General features: G+C 41.6%; 1 protein-coding gene across 1 annotated transcript; it reads right to left on the reverse strand.

Annotated features, from left to right (window-relative positions):
- Positions 1-360: 360 nt before the first annotated feature.
- phf12b (PHD finger protein 12b) lies at positions 361-21,092 on the reverse strand. The gene is made up of 15 exons (XM_078245830.1): positions 20,362-21,092; positions 19,885-20,066; positions 18,060-18,132; positions 17,460-17,916; positions 16,918-17,038; positions 16,693-16,825; positions 16,402-16,566; positions 15,814-15,957; positions 13,809-14,550; positions 11,089-11,193; positions 10,829-10,975; positions 6,365-6,460; positions 4,661-4,743; positions 4,341-4,479; positions 361-1,541 (listed from the first exon to the last, which is right to left on the reverse strand). The coding sequence occupies exons 1-15, from the start codon at positions 20,425-20,427 to the stop codon at positions 1,081-1,083; spliced, it is 3,114 nt and encodes a 1,037-aa protein (XP_078101956.1). The 5' UTR covers positions 20,428-21,092; the 3' UTR covers positions 361-1,080.
- Between the last annotated feature and the right edge of the window lie 819 nt (positions 21,093-21,911).

Genomic DNA, 21,911 nt, shown 5'->3' on the forward strand with positions numbered 1-21,911 from the left:
GCTAGAAAGCTTGACAGACCTCCCGCGCCTAGTTACGGTTGCTAAGCCACGATTGGCCTGTGGCGGTTTTTGGGCGTGCCTTAGCGAAGGGTCAATTCAAGACAGTTTTAACATTTTTAGACCTTAAATAAAAAATAAATATAAGGAATATCCACGATACTGATTTATCAAAAATCTCATTGTCAATATTTTGTGAAAGCACCATATAGTCAATTTTAAATATATTTATAATATATATTTATAAATATATATATATATATTTTTTTTTATTTCTTCTCGACTAACTCCCACAGAATGTGGAAAATCAAAGTCCAAAGTGGACCCACAATAGGCCGAAAAATAACAGAGGCCACAAATCCATTGAGTTTGTTCTTAGAAAATCTTTCTGTATTTACAGGTTTGAACAGACAAGCAGGTACAGACAAAGAGTGCTTATATACAGAGCAGCACAAGATGTTAAAATGAGTGCTAAAACAATACAGTATTTACAGATGGACTACAGCGGAAAGTACTGACTAAGAACAAGTTTTATCACAAAACTTCTGGTACTCTACACAGTATCACAAATTCCATGAACTGTACAGTTAAAAACCAAAAAATGGTAAATCTACATGAAATCCAATGTTTCTCCAATTGAGAAGCACTGAATTATATATATTTACATTATATATACATATTATAGTGTATAAGCATGTATGTTTTCATACATATATAGCTACCTATGGTGCAAAAGCAGCAAAAGAAATTAGAATGTATGGAATTCAATACTACAAAATAAAAGGTTTGTGCTAAATGGGCTGACAAAACATTGTTACACCATACATGACCAATATACTGGCAAAAGAAAAATTGAGCATAGGTAAATAAGTTCGCTCAACGTCCGGTCTGAAGTGAACAGAGGGTTACTGGTCAGTCATTCAAAAACAGAAGAGATTGTCAAAAATACTTCAAGTTCATGCAAAGATATAAACCATTAAAAAATAAACTTTTCCCTGTTGACCAACCAGCTGTGCAGCTTTCCCTTCATTGTGACTTGGAAGGTGCAAAACAAAGGAGGGAGGGCGGGACTTCCTGTGCAGGTTATGGAATAGAGTTGGGGCGCAGTACGGGCACTTGGTGGGCAGGTACAGTCTCCGTGTCAGTCTCATCCTGGCTGGAGGGGCTGCTCACTGTGGCAGTGTTGGGTGGTGGTGGTGTGAGGGTGGTGGGGGCGGTGCTGGTAGTGGTGCTGGCTGCACTGCTGCTGCCGGCGCAACTGGCGGCAGGCGTTGTGGTTGGCTCCTCTTTGGGCTGCTTACTGGCAAATTCTGTGATGCTGAAGACAAACTGGAGGCAACCCAGTTTGATGTAGCTGCCGTGGTGGAGCAAGGCGGTGCCCTCCCAACCCGCCCCGCTGCCTCCTATCAGGCTGGAGCTGCTCGCCTTACAGCTGCACGACAGCTCAGAGCCGCCTTGAGGCTGGCTGCTCATCACTCCACCAGCCGGCAACAAACCCACCACAGAGCTGGGACCCTCGTCATTCTCACGCTTCTTACTGCGACCTGCACCGAGAACACAGGGAGACATTTGCAAACAGGCGCCCACACCAGCTGTGACATGTACACATTATTACTACAGTTTAGAAAGGAAGGAGGAAACAGCAAATCAGGCGTTGCGGCGAAAATGCCAGTCCTCCCATTCATCTGAATGTGGGTAATGGGTTTAGCTGCTGCAGCAGTGGGGATCGCAGTGTATGCCGGAAAAAAACTGGAGCGAAAGGTTGAAACAGAATCAACTTTTGGACAAACGCAAACAAACGTCACACCTCGGTGGCTAATGACGTAACTGACCAGACGTCAGGCAGCGGCGATCAGACAAAACACAATGGAGCGGGGAACAAAACGGAGACACAAAAAGGCTATTTAGGTGACACTCTCACACTGCTGCAAAAACAAAGTTGAGTGCAATGCGCCGTGACGTAGATCCCCTTCAAGGCCAGGCTGATGTTAGAAGTCCCTCTAGTGGACAGAACGTGCAACAACAACCACATGCTTATAGTGGCATTGACAATGCATAAGCAGAGTAGTACATACTGTATTAATCACAGGCTGCATTTACGCATTACATATTTGAATATTGAAAAAAAATAATTAAAATTTGAATGGTATTATAGAGGAAGATTGACAGCTCTAGTATAAATTTCCACTGCATTTAACAACTTGGCATGCTTTTGATACCAGGTACTTTTTCGATTTTGTTTTCCACTGCAGATAGTAATAAAGCGTTGCATTTCCATGTTACTCCATAGAACAAAAAGTGGTTTGTAACTTGAATGTACAATCTACCCTAAACTTCACGCTAGATAACAGTCCAGGCCTGAAGACATCTACATGGCAATATTGACTCAAGCCACCTGCCGGCAACAGGAAGTCAGCCTTATGTCACAAACATCATCTGACTTAAATGAAATTTACATTGTGTGGTCCACACTTGATATTAATGCTGTCTCCTACATTTTAGTCATGCCACTGATAACCATTCAAACTAGAGATGCACCGATTACAACTTTCTAGGCCAATTCTGATTTCTGATTTTCTTTAAGTTAGGCCAGCCGATACCGATTTTAGCCGATTCCGATTTCATTTTTTCTAACCACTTTACAGCACACACAAATATTTATCTTTTCTTTAATAGAAAATGTTACATTTTGCATAGAAAATTTTTTAAATAGATAATTGATTGTATAAAATACAACTATATAAATTACTCCTGGTGTGGGAAATTCACACATCTAAAGTGCAATGTTATGGAAGAACCATTTCCTTCTTTTCACATCCAATATCCAACTAAAAAAATTTGATATATTTAGCAAACTAAACTTCTGTATGTATGAAAACAGGTAATGGCAATAAAATAATATATAAATAACAAATAAAAATAAAATAAATATAGCCTTAATGCAGTATAAAGATATTTCTCAAAACACACACAGAGGCCTGTTTGAACATCAATAGTAACGTTACCTGAAAACAGCGTGTAGCTCCTTTTTAAGCACGTTTGCTTTATGTGTCATTGTGCATAAATGTGAACACTACCGTTGCTGTCAACGGGCTTATCTGCTAACGTTAGCTACCGACAGTTACCTCGGAACAATCCAGCAAATAGACGGTACCCTAGAGTGCCGTTACCTGAAACAGATGATTTAACGTCACCGCTCATTTTACACACTGTTTAACAACAAAACTAAACTCTTTAAAGATTACTACGTTTTTAATGTTGGTTTTGAGCGGTATGCACCCCCACTAACCTGGAAAGCGTAAACAGTAACATTAATACAGCGTGTCGGAGGAATACAGCGTCTCTTTTTTTTTTTTTTTTTTTTTAAACAGACAGCGGCCAGCGGGACGTCAGAGGCAGTGGGACCACATAGCGTTTGCTAACGTTAGCTTCTTGTCTCATCTGGGGTCTGATAAACAGTAAATTCATCAAAGTCAGTGTGCCCAACGCTATTTTCTGATAAACTGTAGTTGTCATATTTTACGGGACCTGCGTAGTGTGGTTTTCATGTTCCAGTTTTTCAGCCTCAGAGGAGAGCGAGAGAGAGAGAGAGAGAGCGAGAGAGAGCGAGAGAGAGCGAGAGGCTGACTGTTCGAGCCGTGTATAATTACGACTGTATGACATTTCATAAACAGCTGATGGAGCGGCAGTGCGCCGCTGCTACATGCATACAGCGGAAACCCTGCATGTGCACGTGTGGGGTTGCTGTTGCGTGATGTAAATCATGCGGCACCCGAGTGCATTTGACCGGCATAAAATCAGCATATGTCAGACTGACTGGCAGGTCGCCGGTCATGGCTGATGACGTGAAAATCGGCCAATTCCGGTCACCGGCCAGTCAATCGGTGCATCTCTAATTCAAACGGCACAGACTATGAATACTGGAGAGAACTTTAAAAATGTAGGGGTTTAAGAATAAGGATGGGAATCACCAGAGGCCTCATGATACAATATCATCAAGATACTTATGTCACAATACCATATTATTGCGATTTTCTGCGATATATTGCAATTTATCACCTTTTTTCCAACTTCAAATATTTCCCAATTTCAAATGACGTCCCCAAAAGGAAACGTTGTCAACATCTGTTTTATCTAAAAAGATAAATTTCTCTGTTTGTTCATCTCACTCCAATTTTATTGCTGCAAAATGGGATTGTCAAGCAGACAAACTGACATATATAATAATAGATCAATACTTGGCGTCTGTGTATCAATACAGTATTGCCACGGAAAATATTGCGATACTATGCTGTATCGATGTTTTCCCCCACCCCTATGTAAGAATAAGGTACACTACTAACGTATGATGCCTTGGACTTTGGCAACCAGCCCGCTGGGTGGAGATGGCGAGGCCTTCTCTGAGAAGTCACACGAGTAGAGGACGTTGTCCACGGTGGTGCCATGCTCGCTGTAGTTGAGCAGCTCATAATGCTTGGTATTCTGAAAAGGGGACACACACACACACACACACACACACACACACACACACACACACACAAAAACCATTTACCCCATGTCCAACAACAACAACAGTAACTCCAGTAGTAGAGGTGGAGAGTTATGGTACAGTACAATAACATATTTCTACATTTAAGGAGTATAGCAGTTTAAAAGTCCATACCTCGTCATAGAAAATACAGGCGTGTTTCCCCGATATGTAGTTGCAATGACCATAGTTTGTAAGGCACACGTCCATGTCAGCACCTTTACAAAAACATTAAAAAGGTAGTGAGTTTCAGTTTTATAAAAAAAAAAAAAAAAACTCAATAATGATCATCTGAAACAAACGTAAGGCTTTCTATGCAATGCTACACCTCTACAGAAATCATTGCTGCCAGTTTAAACGTCATTTAAAAAAAAAAAAAAAAAAAACATTTTTCACTGAGAAAAGAGGACACTTAAAGCAACACTAGGGAACTTTTCCCACTTCTATCCCCCTACAGGTTGGAGGTGGAATTGTCCATTCCATTATGTAAGTTTGCCAGATCGGGTAGCGGATCTGTAGTTCGAATGAACTGGACAATGTAATGGAATGGACAATTCCGCTTCCACCCTGTAGGGGGACCGAAGCGGGAAAAGTTCTCTAGTGTTGCTTTAACATGTCTTTTGTCATATGACCAGGTCTTAAAAATTAAAAGATGAATAGAACGTATCAACGGTCACCAAAATGCAAGATCAACACCAGGGTTGGATATTGTCTGATATTATTGCCAATACAGTACCCACGTTTTGGTACATACCAAAATAATACTTATTGGGATACCTTACTTAGAGAAATACAAACGCGTTTCTAAAAAAAACAAAAACAAAAAAACACCACCTCTCTTTCATTCAACAAAAAGTAGCTAAAGTTGTTAAATGTATCAACCACGTTTCCAACTATGGGGGAGGTCACAAGCTCTAACTGAGGGTTCACAGATCACTGCCAGGACAGGAAATACACACTTCTGCTGAAACAATGTTGTAGACTTTTCTATTTTTATTGTAAAATACTAGGGTTTGGAGTTTTATCTTGCCCAACAGTCTGCAGCTATAGACACAGAGTAGCTGACTTTTGAGACACCGTGGACACTGCTGGAGTCGTAGGGCAAACAACACTGATGGGACCTAATGTAGCATTGACTTGCATCTTGTGAACTCATTTTCAAGTGCACCTTGAGAAAGTCAAGCGTACCCTTCTGCCATCTAGTGGTTCTTTTTTTTGTTGTTTAAACAGCAATTGACTAGTAAAATAAGTTATTACTTTTTGACCATATGGCTTTAGCAATAAACAAGCCGTTCTTTAACATCGCCAATGGTCGTTTTGTGTTCTGTTCTTTTTAAGTGTCGGTTCAGGCACCGTGTAGGCACTGTTTTAAAAGTATACTGTAGTTTTACACTGGTATCGAAAAACACCCAAACGATACCCAACCATAGTCACAAGTACACACTCCTCTTAAAAAGGGTCACAACTCACAAGCCAAAAATGTCAGGAACATCTGATCTAAATACAAGAAGTTTTAAAATAACTTTTAACGTTTCAATAAAATAGTTTTAAATTGGCAAAATTATGATTCAAAGAGCAAGTTAAGAAAAGCACAAAACTGAGCAAAAGCATTTGAGGGCAGTTTTTAGTATTTGACGGTTATATTTGTTGCTACAGACACATTTCTGTTAATTCTGTTATGAAGTATTTGAAGGTTTCATACTCAACATAGCAGCACCAGGGGTTAAAAACACATATCAGTGAAATCATTGACAAGGTCACTCTGCAGAAGCACATAACGGCCCATTGTGCACAAAATGCAGTTGGGTTAATGTTTTGTAAGTCAGTGCGATGTCTTACCCGATCCTATGTACAACGTCCTATAGCACATGCTGACAGCTCCTCCTTTTCCTGTCAGAGGGTAGAAGACAGCTCGGGCCTGCACCTTCTTCTGACCTGGTAGGAAGAGGTTCAGGTAGTAAACATCGGAAATAATTGCAGAAAAAAACTAAATTAAATTAGACATGAAATTAAAACGAGGGCTGTCAAAGTTAAGGCAAATCATTTTTAATGGCACTCATTTCTTTGACGCAATAACACAGGTTCTGATATGATGAGGGTCTGATATGATTTCAAAAGTGTATTAACTACACTGCAGACTGGAGTCTCTGAACAGGTCCAACAGAGGTTTGAATGTGCATCGCCAGGTCCATGTTAATAAGTCTGGTGCATGAAATGTCTGTATCCTCACTGTGCTGCATTTATAAAGGGTAATCTCTCGCTGGCGTAACGGTGACGTCTCACTCCCTCTTCCTCTATTGGCAGCTCTCGTACTCTGAACATCCAGCAACTACAGTTTGCCTTGGTGATTTTTTCCCCCCATTACCAACGGAAACACTGGGTGTTTTTTTTAGGGATATGCTGATGTGAAAATGTTGGCTGATACCAATTACCAATATTAAGTGTTGATATGATCTGTATGAACAAGTTTCTACGATAATCACTGTGAATTTGAAAAAGTAATGTCTTTCTGTATTTGCAAAACATTTGGAAAAGCCAATAAATCATAGATTCCGATAGTTGTCGTTGCACGGTTCGACGCATGCACAAAGTAGCCCGTATGTGACCTCAGACAGTGCGTTTCCCTTTTGCGTGAAAGAAGAGGCGTGGACAAGTTACCAACAAAACGTACAGCGAAAGACCGTGCAAAACAGTTTAGACCGTCCTGCCAACCTGTATACATTTTAACATCAATGTACGCTGCATTTTTTCACTCTCAGCGGCTGCTGTTTCAATCCTGTCAGCTCTCTGCAGCGGGCGAGGCTAGCTCAGTTCCCCCCGTGACTGACACGCACACACACACACACACACACACAATCACACACAATCACACACGGTGGATGCAGGGAAAAACGGAGATGAGACGTACACGATGACCTAAATTGAGTAAGTGCAATGATAAGTTAAAGTCCAATAAGTACTTTATCAAACCGTATGAATGTGTCCCAGCCCAGGATAGGAAATTAATAGGGCTGTCAAACGATATGTTTTTTTAATCGCGATTAATCGCTGAATTTCTATAGTTAATTCATTTCATTCATTTATCACATGATTAAAATTCTATTATTTTGCATTTCAGAACTGTTTTTAAGTACATATTAACAATGGAAAGCCATTCCTACCAGTGTATTTTGATTGGGAATCAAATGAATGCAAAGAAAGTTACTTTATGAACTTGATTTTAAGATTTGTAATTATTTATTTACTGTAAACAAAAGAAAAATGTGAATCTGTCATTATTGCACAATTCCTAAGTACCTAACTAAAAAACTAAAAATCCCTATCCTTACTAGAGTCAATATAGTGTTTAGTAACTCCTAAATAATGTTGATTACTCACTGACGTCCAGTGATCACTGGTTAATGAGACAGTGTTTGCAGCACTTTGCAGCTGTTCCAGTTGGGCTGCTTTCTCCATGTCGTAGAGGCTGCGTATCCGTGAAAACTACTGTCCCCCTCGACGGCAACGAGAGAGGTCAACTCTAGTACGTCTTTAAGACCCGAGTCCTCTACGATGCTGACAGGTCTGCAGTTAGTTGCCACCCGTTTCGCAAGAGCTGTAGTAATTTTTTGGGGATTTGGTTTCATCTACAGGTCGGCAAGTAGCACTCTCCAAAATAGTGCTTTGCCTGAGTGGGTAGCATGCTAGCGGGTAGCATCACGTTAACTGTACTACTATGCTTAGCTCGTAGGTGGTAGCTCAAGCTTGACGTGCTTCGGTGATATTTTAAATTCGGCTTTACACAATGTGCACATGGCTTTCAACTTGTCTACGAGCCGTCTGGGAATTTTGGAAAATTAAAAGCGCCATTCAGGATTTCATTGCTGCTGTCTTTCTCCATCATGCCTGCAGCCTGCAGCAGCAGGATGTGTTACGAGGAAGTGGCAGCTTGATGATAAGTAACGGTGCTGCAAAGGGTCAAAATAGTAGCCCGTTAGGCACGACGCAAAGCCGAGTGAAGTGTAAAATAAATTAATAAATGCCGGCATGCGATTAAAAAAAAGTAATCGTGTCGGCCCTTAATCGCATTAACGCTGACAGCCCTAGAAATTGTATGTAAAGATGTAAAGTTCAACAAGCCACTGACAGACATGTTCATATTTGATTCATTCATAAATTATAATTTTCTGTCTTAAATCCACCAGCCATTTTCATATTATACCAACATTTGCAGCATCCTGAGCCTTTTTGGTAAGGTTACTAGGAAAACTCAGTCTAGAGTAATTTTATTCTCCCCAAAACAAGTTTCCTTTTTATTTTTAAAGAACTACACAAAAGAAAATCGCAACTTTTATGTTTAACGTATTCTGACTTATTCAAAAGACGGAGCTTTAAGAGTTCCTCTCTTTTTCTTTTAAAGGATACCATTTTTGTAAGAGCTACACTGAAGTTGGCGGTTTGATAAATGCAAGTTATTTCAACTGATATTCTGTAATATTTCGTGATATCTTCGTGTACTAAAAAGGCACATAAGTTTCTGTAGATAGCAATACACGTTCTCTTTTTTTGCCAAATAAATGAAAAGCATGTTGAAATCATCAATGTCTTCCCTCTTGCTGTATCAAAAGCTCACCTAGCTTTCCTCAGAGATGGTCCCAAATATGTGCTTAAAGTCAAGTCAAATTCAGTTTGTGCATGATTACATGATATAACTATTTTTTAACACTGTATCCTACATTGTGGATAATTAAGCTAAATATCATATGCTGAAGTATATTTCTGGAGTGTGAAAGATTAAAAGAATAAAATAACAAGAACAGTACAGAACCGAAAACCGTGACCCTAAAACCATGATACGAACTGAACCGTGGGTTTTGCTAACCGTGCCACCCCTAGTATTGTTGCGTTTCACCAAGTAACAGGGTCATCATGAAAAATGTAACTAACAGTGTTAGTTTTGAACTACTTTTATAACTTGCAACAAGTGTATAACTTAATGAAAGTCCAGTTTAACTCACATCTGTGGAAAAAGTCATAAATCAATAACTAAGGATCATAAAACAAAATATCCTGTTTTTCCCAGGGTTGGCGAGGGAGAAATCACATCATATGAGAATAGCTGGTCCACCTTAAAGCGAGCCCATCTTAAGTTAGTGAGCCTGTGCTGAAGTTGTCGCTAGCTCTGCGATTGCTAAGTCCTCACTTTCTTTAACCTGCAGGTAGCGAGTGAGACATGGTACTTGGCGTGGGTCTTGAGGAGTTGTAGCATTTATTCACCGACAGATAAACTGTACACACTCCGGACTGCTAACGTTATTAATGTTCACTCTCCATCTCTCTACCGCACACCTGCTGCCACTGCTCCCGTTTAGACTGCTTGCCAGTATTTTGCTCCTGATATTGTTTGTGAACTTCTGGATGGCAGTTCTTCATATGAGTGATCAAATCGGTGGTGTTTAAGGATTTGACACGGCATCCTCCTCTGATTATTAAAACCTTGCAAGTATTGCATACTGCAATTCGCACCGTGCAAAATGTCCAAACCACAGATATTGCTTCGTCTAAATACTATGCTGCTTCACAAACTCTGCGTAGCCAAACACACACACATTGTTCACAACGATCCAGTTTTGCTCATCGGACCGATGCCGATGTTTGAAGAGATGACTAACATCGAGTGATACTGATATGGTTGCCAATATACGGTGCATCCCTAGTGTTTTTGCAACTTCAGCGTAAAGGATTGCGATGTTTACGGCAACTTCAGTAATATCTGCTGCCTTAAGTTCAACAAACAGCTGCGCTCGCTCACCGGAGCAGCTGAGTCTGAGGCACAGCAGCCTTCAGTGGTGTTGATAGACGTGTAACCAATCAGATGTGCTGTGGGCGGGACATTGAGTGAGACAGACAGAGCGGTGACTACAGACAGAGAGGCGGCTGCATACACTGTAAAAGGGAATTATCTCTACCAGAAATGTTGGACTTAAACAGAGTTTCCAGGTTAGAAAAAAGATAATTATCAGAAATTTGTCATTGTTTTGTGGTGTTAATTAATTTTCCAATAATAAATACACATTCTCTTGTATAAAGCGAGCATATTTGTCAAATCCCATGTTGATATTAGTGTTAAATACTTGACAAATATCTCTTTAAGTTACATTTTGAGCAGAAAAAAAAAAGAAAAAGAAAAAGTGTTATAACTATGGACAATAATGTGATTAAATACTACATATTATATACAAATACTTACTCTAATAAACAAGAAATTAGTTTGTGTTTAAGTTTTAATTGAAGAGCAGGGTCAGAGGTAAGTTAGTGTCTTACTATCAGGGCAGGGTGATGGGGTTTTGGGGGCAACGCTGGTGGCTGGGGGAGGCGGTGGGCTGGCCACTTTTGGGGGGAAGATCTGCTGGATCCTCTGCCAGGCCAGGAGCTTGATCATCTCTGCATCCAGTTTGTCCAGCTCAATCCCTACAAACACACACACAGAAGATATACTTTGCTTTCGATCACAGACATGACATTTATACAATACCACAATGATTCAGTATTGTCAGATGTCACTGTTGGGTGAGCACACTTACCTCTTTCCTCATCCTTTCCATCTTTCATGCAGCTTGCCAGGTTAGCGATGGAGGAGAGAGTGCTTGGCAGCAGTGAGCCCATCAGTCCAGGACCAGCCTTTATGTCTGTAGAGAAACATGCCGGGACAGCGTGCGGTCAAAGAACGGAACTCATCTGGAGGATTGCTCATGTACATTTGAGTGGATGGGAACTTTATCTATTCATTATTTTATGTTGAACAGTCCATTTTAAATTATATATTTAGCTATTTTAATGTGTTTTTGTGTACAAAAAAAATCCCGTCCCAAATCTAATTTTAACTTCAGCACATTCAGCTCCATCACTTTTTCTTGTTCATTTGTTTGTCATATCACACTGTTTTGCTGTGACACTTGAAACCACAGGAGGGAGCTGTTGGGCTATGGGCTGCTATAAAGTGTGGCATGTGCTATTATGCAAGTATTGTATATTGTAAATTGTAAACACTAAAGGCAGTTACACACCAACCAGATGGCCGACCGTTGGCAGAAAAGGCAGTTGGACTGATCAGTCTCCCCGAGTTGGGTCAAAAAAGTGCCTCGGAACATACCAAAGCGACGAGACGTAATACGTCTCCATAACAGCAGGCGGCGCTAATCTGTATTGTCGCCCAAAAAATGAAGACCGGCAGCCAATTGGACGAACACATGGCTCTGGATCTGGCTGCTGCTTCTGGATTTTGGATTTTTTGAATGGCCATTACTGGTGACTCATTCAGATATATCATACTGTACTAAAATAGTTCATCGAAACATGTTTCTGTAAACATTTTAAGAGAGAAATAGGCCATGCAGTTGCTGAATCTGTCTTCATTTCATATCGACAAAGGTCAGTTTAAAAGATTTGTCAGATTTTGATAGGCTTAGTCACGCTCATCCCGCTTGCCATTTCCGGGTGAGACTGCCCTGACCCGACTGAGCATGTCAGGTCGGCGAAAATGAAGGCAGAAAGCTCCTCCAACGGACGACGGCACGGAACACACCGAACAGACTCGAGTCACCGACCTCGCCAGACTGTCCAACGGCCGATTATCGGCTCTGTATGCAACTGCTTTAACAAGCTGCAAAAATGACCACAGACTTGATTTAACACCCTTCAACGTGTCAAGTCTCACTGCAGCAGTTTTTCAGAAAGTACAGAGGTTTGGTATGGAATCCACCTTCAGTAGCGCAACATGTCTTTGCCATTTAAAAGACAATGTTTTTTACAATCATGAAGTCATTTGGACAACCTAAGCCTGGCCCATTATTGTTGTTCAGGTAGATACAACATATAAACTGACAAACAATATAAATCTGACAAACTATGACCAAAGTACTGCTACAACAACATCCTGAGAACATTAATAATAATAATAATAATAATAATAATAATAGAGTGTTGTCTGATGTGTTTTTAAATTTGCCCCATCTATGCATTTGCTTTCCACATTTTAACTAGGCAGTTGAAGCATGGCACCAGACTAACTTCTTACACCGACAGTTACTGTAACTTTTCTAGATAGTGACTCTCGGGAGAATTTAGCGACAAATAAAATGACTGTTACCAGACAAAAGATAATTTACCTCTGCCAACCATCTCAAATATTAAATGGCAAACAAATAGCTATATGATTTATTTTTCTGGTTTTAAAAGGCTGCATTACAGTAAAGAGGTGACATTTCTGAACTTACCAGACTGTTCTTAGCTGTTCTATTATTTGCATTAGCCACTTGATTGATGATTATTTATCTAAAATCTAATTGTGAAAATATTGTGTGAAAGCACCAATTGTCAACCCTACAATATTGTCACAATATCGATATATTTCATAAGGAACATGGTGATATGTGATTTTCTCTTCCCTTCTTCATATTGCTCAGCCCTATTTGGGAGACACAGGTGGAGTAGCCACTGTAGGCCTAGTGTCAATATGTTTCCTACTGAAGCACACTTGAATTTGTGCAACTTTAGCTTCTGGCGATGGTTTGATCTCTTCCCACACTGAAATGCAATCATGCAAAACTTTCAACATGATCAAATAATTCCAAAGAGGTAACTTGTAATGTAATGTCATTTTCAGTGTTTTTAAATTTTGCAGACTAAATAATGAAAATAAAATACATTTATCAATAAATGAATAGTCTATATCGACAACGTTTCATTTACGGGATTGTTCCGGTGCCGTCCGAGGTTCAGCCGGATGTCCCTCATTTTCGGCCGGATGTCCCTTACCTTCCGCTTTCTTTGTGTTGGCATTCTAAAATCCGGTCGATTCAGGAATCATCCTCCGAGCTAGAACCGACAATGAAATTATACTTTTCTTTTCTTGAGTAAAATTCTCTCACGACAGCCAGAGCTCGCCTCCCTTCGTGCACATGTTCCACCAAAACAAATTCCTTCCTGAGGCCATTTTGCAGCGGCACCGTGACTCTGTCTGGCGCTTAGCGCCGCCCAAGACAATTGTGATTGGTTTAAAGAAGTGCCAATAAACCAGAGCACGTTTTTCTCCCATCCCAGAATGTTGTGTGGACTACCCAGACCTTCCTCCGCAGTGCTGTGGAGGAAGGTCTGGCTATGTGAGAGTAATAAATTAATACCTAATTAGTTGTGTTAAAGGCTGCTATATTGTTAACAGTTATTTTTGCAATCTCTACAGAACCTCAAATGAACCTGGGAAGCCAATCAGCGGTGAGCAGTTTATTGGATCAAGAATGTGTACCTGGAGTGGGTAATGACCCCAGCTTGGTTGGATCGTGCTCCTGGTTGCCTTTAGATGGTGTGTCTGAGCGAGCACTGCTGGTGATGGAGTAGTTGGGTTTTTCATTGCTGCTCACACACTCCTCCTGGAGCTCTGTGTGGCTCCTGTGGTTCTGCTGGCTGCTGTGGGACCATATCGTCAGGGCAGTGGGGCAGATTTTCTGAGCACAGGCCTCTGTAGTGCTCTCAGGCTCCTTTTTAACCGTTTCTGCTCCTATGTGGTTCACCAGCGCAGAGGAAGGAGCGGCGTCTGGGGGTGTTGTGCTGGGCTTCAGTCTGTGCTGCAGCTCTGCCTGCCTGCAGGAGTCCGAGGCATTGTTACAGTCTACAGGTCCGTTGGCTTTGGGAGGCTGACACTCTGGTGCCAGAGGGCCGTTGGGTTTCCTACAGTTCTGACATGGTGTTGTGCTGCACTTACAAACACCCAGCACGGCAAGGGTGCCCCTTGAAAGAAGGGGCCCCTGGGGGTCATCCGGTGTACTGCAGGGTTTAGAGCAGGGGTCGGGGGAAGAAGTCCTTCCTAAAGAAGCCTGAGTTTTCATGTCCTCTGATGTGACACATGATTTAGGACTGGCTTTCTGCTCAGAAACCCACTCTGCTGACGATGTTACTGATGACAGGGTGGATGCTGTGGATGAAGCCTTCTGCTTGATGGATAGGTGTCGCATGATGCTGCACTGGAGGGCGATGACATCCTGAAGCCACTGTTCAACACAGCAGAACAATGCTTTACAACACAAGAAGCAAACATCAATTTCTTTTAGAACACTGTACTATCTAATGGAGAAATGTAGGTCACAGGATGGAATCAATATGATTTTTCTTCACTGCTGTTTGAACCCACAGACTCCATAATGAAGGCAAATATCACCTTCACGCCATATCCCTGTTAAATATCACAATTTCTTCAAATGACTGTTCTTGCAGAAAACAATAAGCGATGAATGCCTCTCCCTGCATTGACATCATCCACATACCAGCTCACAATCCACATTAATTATGTATTTATGACCAGGTGAACACACTTGCCAAAACCATTAACATATTGTTTTTTAATTTATTAATTTTACACTTCACTCGACTTCGCGCCGTGCCTAACAGACTACTATTTTGACCCTTTGCTGCACCTTTACTTATCATCAAGCTGCGATACTTCCAATTGCTGTAGGCTGTAGGCATGATGGAGAAAGACAGCAGCAACACAATTCTGAATGGCGCTTAATTTTCCAAAACTCCCGGACGGCTCGTAGACAAGTCGAAAGCTATATGCACATTGCGTAAAGCCGAATTAAAATATCACCGAAGCACGTCAGCTTGAGCTACCACCTACGAGCTAATTAACGTGACTCAGGTTAGTGGGCTCAGGCAAAGCACTATTTTGGAGAGTGCTACTTGCCGACCTGTGGATGAAACCAAATCCCAAAAAATTACTACAGCTCTTGCGAAATGGGTGGCAACTAACTGCAGACCTGTCAGCATCGTAGAAGACTCGGGTCTCAAGACGTACTACGGTTGACATGTTCTGACCCGTCTCATTGCCGTCAAGGGGGACAGTAGTTTTACACATACACAGCCTGTATGACACGGAGAAAGCAACCCTGCTGCAAGGTGCTGCAAACGCTGTCTCATTAACCGGTGATCACTGGACGTCAGTGAGTAATCAAAATGATTTAGAAGTTACTGCACACTATATTGACTCTGGTAAGGATAGGGATTTTTAGTTGTTTAGTTAGGTACTTGGAGGAATTGTGCAATAATGACAGATTCACATTTTTCTTTTGTTTACAGTAAATAAATAATAAACAAATACAAATCCTAAGTCAAGTTCATAATGTTGTCAGGGACCGAAATTGGGCACCGTTTGATTTTACGTGAACCAATAATCGGTAATACTGACGTGATTCCGTCGGTACCGGTAAAAGTACAGGGTTCGGTACCCAACCCTAGTCATGTTGTTGTCTGCCTACCTCCTGCTGCTCAGTCTCTGTGGTGAGGTGCTTTGAGGGCTGACGGTCAGGCACGCCGCTACAGACCAACTCCAACTGGCGCACCTCTGCAGGAAGCAGCATGGGGGGAGGATTCTGGTACTGGGACTTGATGGCATCTGGCACCTGAATCCAAACAGTGATTGATAAAAATTGCCCTGCCATAAATCTTCCTAATCAATTGTGTCGTCTCTGAATGAACAGGGTATCTCACATTTTGATTTTATTTGGATAACCTGTCGTACAGAAAGGTAGAAGAACAAATGAATACATTCCTGCTCAAATTTCATTTCAGATGCTATGATAGAATTAATTTAAAGATTTTTTTTCTGCAGTGTTATGTTCAGAAATGCCTCCGTGTTCGGTTAGCATTTAGCAAGAAGAACCCAAAACACATCTGCACAAGAATCAATTGTAAAAGACAAGAATTCTCAGTTATTGCATACATCAACTTCCCCCATCACCATCTGTGCATCGTTAACTTCTCTTAGCAATTCAGAGCTGACCACACAACAACTATTTGGGATATCCATTACAAGCCTAACCCCCACACTGAGGCAGCCAGTCTACCTTGATGGTCTTCCTATTGTGCTGGTGGGTTTTGCGCCAGTTGGGTGTGTTCTGCCGATGGACTCTACGCAGGAAGTCCAACTTGACGGCGTGCTGGGACATCCTGTCCTGGAAATGGTCGAAGAGCTGACAGCGGCTGGACAGGCTCAGGCTTCTCTGATTCAGCTGGACATCAGACAAACATTTGAAATGGGAAACTAATCATTCTGTTGCACCACCTTGGCTAATACAACAACAACAACAACAACAACAGAAGTTGGTTAAGCTCTGAGCCAAGACCACTTCTCTTACCACTAAGTGTTCGACATGGTTTGGACACATCCATTTGCCAGCAGGTAGAGCTGTGAGCGGAGGGTCCAGACAGTCCATGTGGAACAGAAGAGGACAATAGTCACACTGGATCAGTGGAGCCAACCTGCAACTCCTGTGAGAAAAAATACAAGAACATCAGTACGAGATATGAAACATGTCAGGTCTGTGTGCACATCTCTGTACATACTGTAATCTGGCACTAACCTGTTGCATGAAAAGCAGACTTTGACTGGTAGAGGGACCAGACCATTGGGATCCAGCTCATGCTGAGGCCTCCTGAATGGCTTTCCTAGTAGCTCCTCTTTTCTCCTCCGTTTACTGCTGCCTAGAAATCCAAATAAGGTAGGAACATTTATGAAACAATCCAACCAAGATATCGTTACGCTGCCCAATGTGCCAGAAGTCGAGAGAAACCAAATTTCATCTGTAGGCCGTCAACAAAACTGAATATTTACCATGATATTTGAGATACCAGAATCATTTTTAAAATATTAAACTCAATTATAGATGGGCTGGAATGTCTGGGCTTCATAATGCTCCAGATGTCATCTAACACTGGGTTTGTAATTCATTGAGGTATATAGAAACAGACCAAAAAAACAACATAGATGGTGAGATCAAAATTTTTCATCAAATATTTTAGGGTGTTTTTTTTCTTCTTCACTTTTTAACATTTGAATACTCGTTGAAATGAATACAGTACAATTTCACAGTTAATGTTTGGGAACTCATTATGACTGACTGACCTGGTAGTGCAGTGGTGCAGGTAAGCTCACTGGGTAGCTGGAACTGCGTAGGGTTTCTCTCCATAGCAGCTGCTATTAGCAGCTGAAAGGGCCTCTTGAGGAGGCGTGGAGCCGGAGTGGAGAGCATAGCACCCTCAAGCTCTGAGCCCTGAACTTCATCCTCGGGCTCTGCTGCCTCCTCCTCCCCGTCGTTCTGCTCCTCTGAGGGAGTTGGGGTGGACGAAGTGTTGGAGGTGGGTGTTCCGGGCCGGCTGCTAGGCCTGCTGCTGGTCCTGCGGTCCAAGAGGCGTACCTGAGCCACTCGTAGACCGGGCCCTGCTGCTCCGGCCCCTGGAGGCAGGCCGTCGAGCCGCAGTGGGCCGGCATTGAGCTCCAGCTCCATGGCCGGGGACACAGAGCACTTAGACGAGGACTTCTCCGGTAGACCGTTGGTCTGTTCTGACTTCTGCTCTCGCTTCTAATGCCAGCAAACAAAGACCAAAAGACAGATTTATCAGTCCGAATAGCATACATGCAAATACCTTTCTTTACATTTTGCCAGTGGCATGATAGTAGCATTGCGAAGGATTGGGCGTGTGATAGAGAAGGCCTGCTACCCACCTTTTTTCGAACATTGCAGCGGTGACACATCCATTCCCCTGGGGGTAGCATTTCTTCACTTAAAGGTGGGTTGCTGTGGTAAGAAACATGTTCAGTGACTTGGTTCATAATGCAGGGAAATTAATTAACATTATCATTCAACATCCATCTATGCAGATTTGATATTATGCTTCATGATGATGTTGCATGGATTATTTACCAGGATTTTGAATACAACATCTATCTTGTAATTGTGAAAAAAATACATTTATTTTCTTATTGGTTACAACCATATTCCCCACCTAGTTATCCAACATTCTAGTGTTACATCTAGACTAGACTGAAAATGTCATTACATCAGAGAAAAATGCATGTCAATTATGTGCAAAATTATCTCAATTTACAAATGGTATTACAACAGTTGGAACATGATTTGTTAATATCGATGTGTGAAGATTCCAAATATTCTAATCAACTTTAACAATAATTATACAGTTTCCATTTAAATAAACATTTTCACCATAGTTCAAATTAAAAATGACAGGCGGGATACATCTGATGCCAGGACTATAATCAATAGCCTAAAATCTCACAATCATAAGCAAAATGTATCTAAAGTTACCCTCTGTAATACTAACTTTAAGATAACACACACACACACACACACACACATTAAAGCAACATGTATCTTCCCAATATGCAGGGTTATGAGATAATTACAAATTGTGAGGATGAAGCCATTCACATGTTTGACCATATATGGATAAACGTTTCTGCTTGGCCGTTTCAAAGTGACAGTCAGTCATTCAACTGTTCCAAATACCAAAGTTAAAATAATCATGCAAGCAGATGTTTAACGGGGAGCATTACAAAGCGGGACCGGCGAAATGCTAAAATGGGACGACCTTTAACATGTCCACAACAAACACTGCCATGGCGCTACTTCATCTTTGAAAATCACATAACATTTCGTCCGTGGAATTTATGAACCATTTTCCTCTTAGCTGAATTTTAAAAGGTTGGTAAGATGGCGGTGGCATAGAAAAAAAAGAGCAGGGAGGTCGCCATATTGTAAACAGAAGCAGTCTCGACTCCATTTTTAGCAGCAGCGGCTCTACTGGCTGCAGCCGCGACAGGAGGGGAGGACCGACTGCAAGTTAATTCTAGCCATTTTCACAGACATGACTACACCTCTTTCTTTAAGCCACTGCACGTCGTATTAACATGCATTTTCATTGACAATAACGACTGCAAAAAAAATTAACAGAGGCCCTACTATAATATACAATCAACCACACCGGACGAGGCACCACATATCTAACGGCACACGTTCTCCAAAGAGCAACGAAATATAACGGTTGGCTACTTTAAGTCACTCGACACCGACATAGATGTAGTTAACACAATATAAGCTTGAAGCCCCGGGCCACACAGTAAATTAAAATCCAACTTTACAAAGGGCTACACAAGGCTCGCTACCGCCCTCCTCGGTTCTGTTGCATGGAGTGGCGTTACAGTGTGAATATATGGGGGGGAACCATAGACGGGTTTAGTTGAAATGTCACTGAAATAACTTAACAATAACGACGGGTAAAATGTCTTCAGGGGCAGGATTTAATTAACATATTTCCAGTGAAATGTCACATGGTCATGCCTCTGCAACACCAAGAAGAGCAAAACGTAACTTCATCAGAAGAATAACCCCTTTTGAAGTTAGCATTCTTCATCCTGCTAACGTTAACTTATGCATGCAGCTAAAGCAGACTCAGAATTGCAGTCCCTTGTCTGTTTCACACTTAGCATGCATGCATAACGTGTCCCTTTGCGTTCTGCCTCTGTAACTTACCAGCATTGGAGGTGGAAGGCTGCAGGACAGTGGTCACAGCACAGCAAGTCGCCCCCCTCCCGGCAACTATCACAGGTGTCGTGGTTGGTGGCCCTGCCGCTCCTCCGGACGTCTCTCACCAACTTCCGACTCCTCTTCTCTACGTCCTCGGACTTCGGGGGCGCCAGCAGTGTTTGGATTTGCTGTAAAAGTTGTTCAACTCTTTAGTATGAAATAACGGCAGCCCGGCTGATTGTTTATCTAAAGAGTTGCCTAATATGCAGGTTTGTGCCCGTTGTGCCATTTGGGGAGAGCGGTAACGTTTACTTGTGGCCTCCATTATCAACCCAAACTATTACGTTAGCTAACCGAGAAATGCTGGACAGCTAGCAATGGTGGTCTGATGATAATGGCAACTAATTATAAGAAAAAGACATTAATGCATTAGCATAAGGGAATATTTCACTTAATAAAGGCCTTCGAGCAGAGCAACCTCACCTCCATTAAGCCCCCAGAGGTATCCAAATCGTACACAATCGTCGGGGTCTCCATTTTGTCCCACATTCATCCAGATGCAGACGCTGCAAAAGGAATTTGCAATACAAATGCCTACCGAGCACACAACACAGTATATCCCGTAGAAAATATATTTTTCCAAATGTTTTGACCAGCGGGTGGCTAGCCAAGCGATGCTATCTATAGTTAGCTGGCTAAAGGAGCTAACTACGAAGGCAAGACGTTAACCAGTCAAGGTTGTGAAGCTAGCGAGCTCACTAGCTTGTGTTGTGGGCTCCAAAAAGACAACAAGAATCAACGATAATCTTGCAAGTGAGACACTGGCTTCTTAGCACCACTGTTTATGAGCTGCGCCAAGCCTATATACAGTATTTTATATCAATAGATTGTTGCTGTTAGCTACAAAATCCATCTGCGGCCTAGCTGGCCAGCCATGATTCTTGCTTCTGCTCCTGCAAAAAGGAGCCTTGTAAATCTGCAAAACCCTGCGCTCCCATTGTCAACAGAAGATGTAGCCAAAAAATACAGAAGGAAATTCGTCGTGGCGCGGTCCAATGCACGGTTTCCAATAGCGTTCGGAATGTATAATCCTTAAATCAGGTATGCGGAGATGCAAATTTGGTTGATGTTATTGTTGTGAAAAAGACATCTTCACTGGCTGCTAGCAACATCCTCTGCCAGTTGGCGCAACCGCGAACCGCCGGACGCGCATGCGCATTGGAACGGATATAGATAATTGCGAGAAACCATAGAGGAGGAAACAAGGAGCGAATAGATTGTGTACATTTTATCCGGCTACTACTAACGTACTAATTATACCAAATATTCTCTAAACCGTTTATGATTATACTAATAGACCACCATTCCTGTCACGGGTATACTTCTGCTACTAGCCATTACTAGCTTTAAGCTTACTATCTCCATACTGCTGCTACTGAGAAGATATTAGCTAACTGCTAACGTTAGCGTTACTTGTATTGATAGCCCTATTGCTAACGAACGTTTGACATAGCCTACTAAATCAGAATACTGACTAACGTCGCAACTTGTCCAAAGTGTTACTGTTCCTTCGCTGGTCCTACGTCCTAAAGTGACCATTTGCACACCATCAGCTGGTATTGATCGTCTTACCACAACTAACGATATTTAGAAGAGTAACACTTGTTTTTAAATCCCCTAAAAAGGCTTTAGCTAGTTTTTTTGAGATACCTCTACCTGAGGTAGAACAGAACACAACCGTGCTTTTTCATAACTTTATGTTGTTGTTGTTGTTGTTGTCAATTAATTTTTGTATAAAATTATTTTAAGAAATATATTTGTTTGATGTTTTAGATCCTCCTCAAAACCGAAAATAGCTTAAATGTAGGCTTCTCTAATAGGGACATACATTTTTTTTTTATCACATGCAGCCTATCTCTGGACATAATAATCAGACTTTCATCAACTTTGGACTGGAAGTTTGCAGACAGTTATTGCACACAATAAAGCAAACATTTAATTACTTACCTACCTTTGACCTTTTGTCCAAATGT

Source organism: Sander vitreus, chromosome 3 (genome assembly GCF_031162955.1).
Source record: "Sander vitreus isolate 19-12246 chromosome 3, sanVit1, whole genome shotgun sequence".
In the NCBI taxonomy this organism is placed as follows: Eukaryota; Metazoa; Chordata; class Actinopteri; order Perciformes; family Percidae; genus Sander; species Sander vitreus.

What these genes read in the sequence shown, in the direction of transcription:
- phf12b (XM_078245830.1), bottom strand. Translation starts at nt 20,427, where the DNA reads ATGTGGGACAAAATGGAGACCCCGACGATTGTGTACGATTTGGATACC. An exon ending in GCTGCAATGTTCGAAAAAAG is followed by an intron (nt 17,917 to 18,059) that starts GTGGGTAGCAGG and finishes TGCTGGCATTAG; the next exon opens with AAGCGAGAGCAGAAGTCAGA. An exon ending in CAAAGTCCAAGGCATCATAC is followed by an intron (nt 1,542 to 4,340) that starts GTTAGTAGTGTA and finishes TTCTCGGTGCAG; the next exon opens with GTCGCAGTAAGAAGCGTGAG.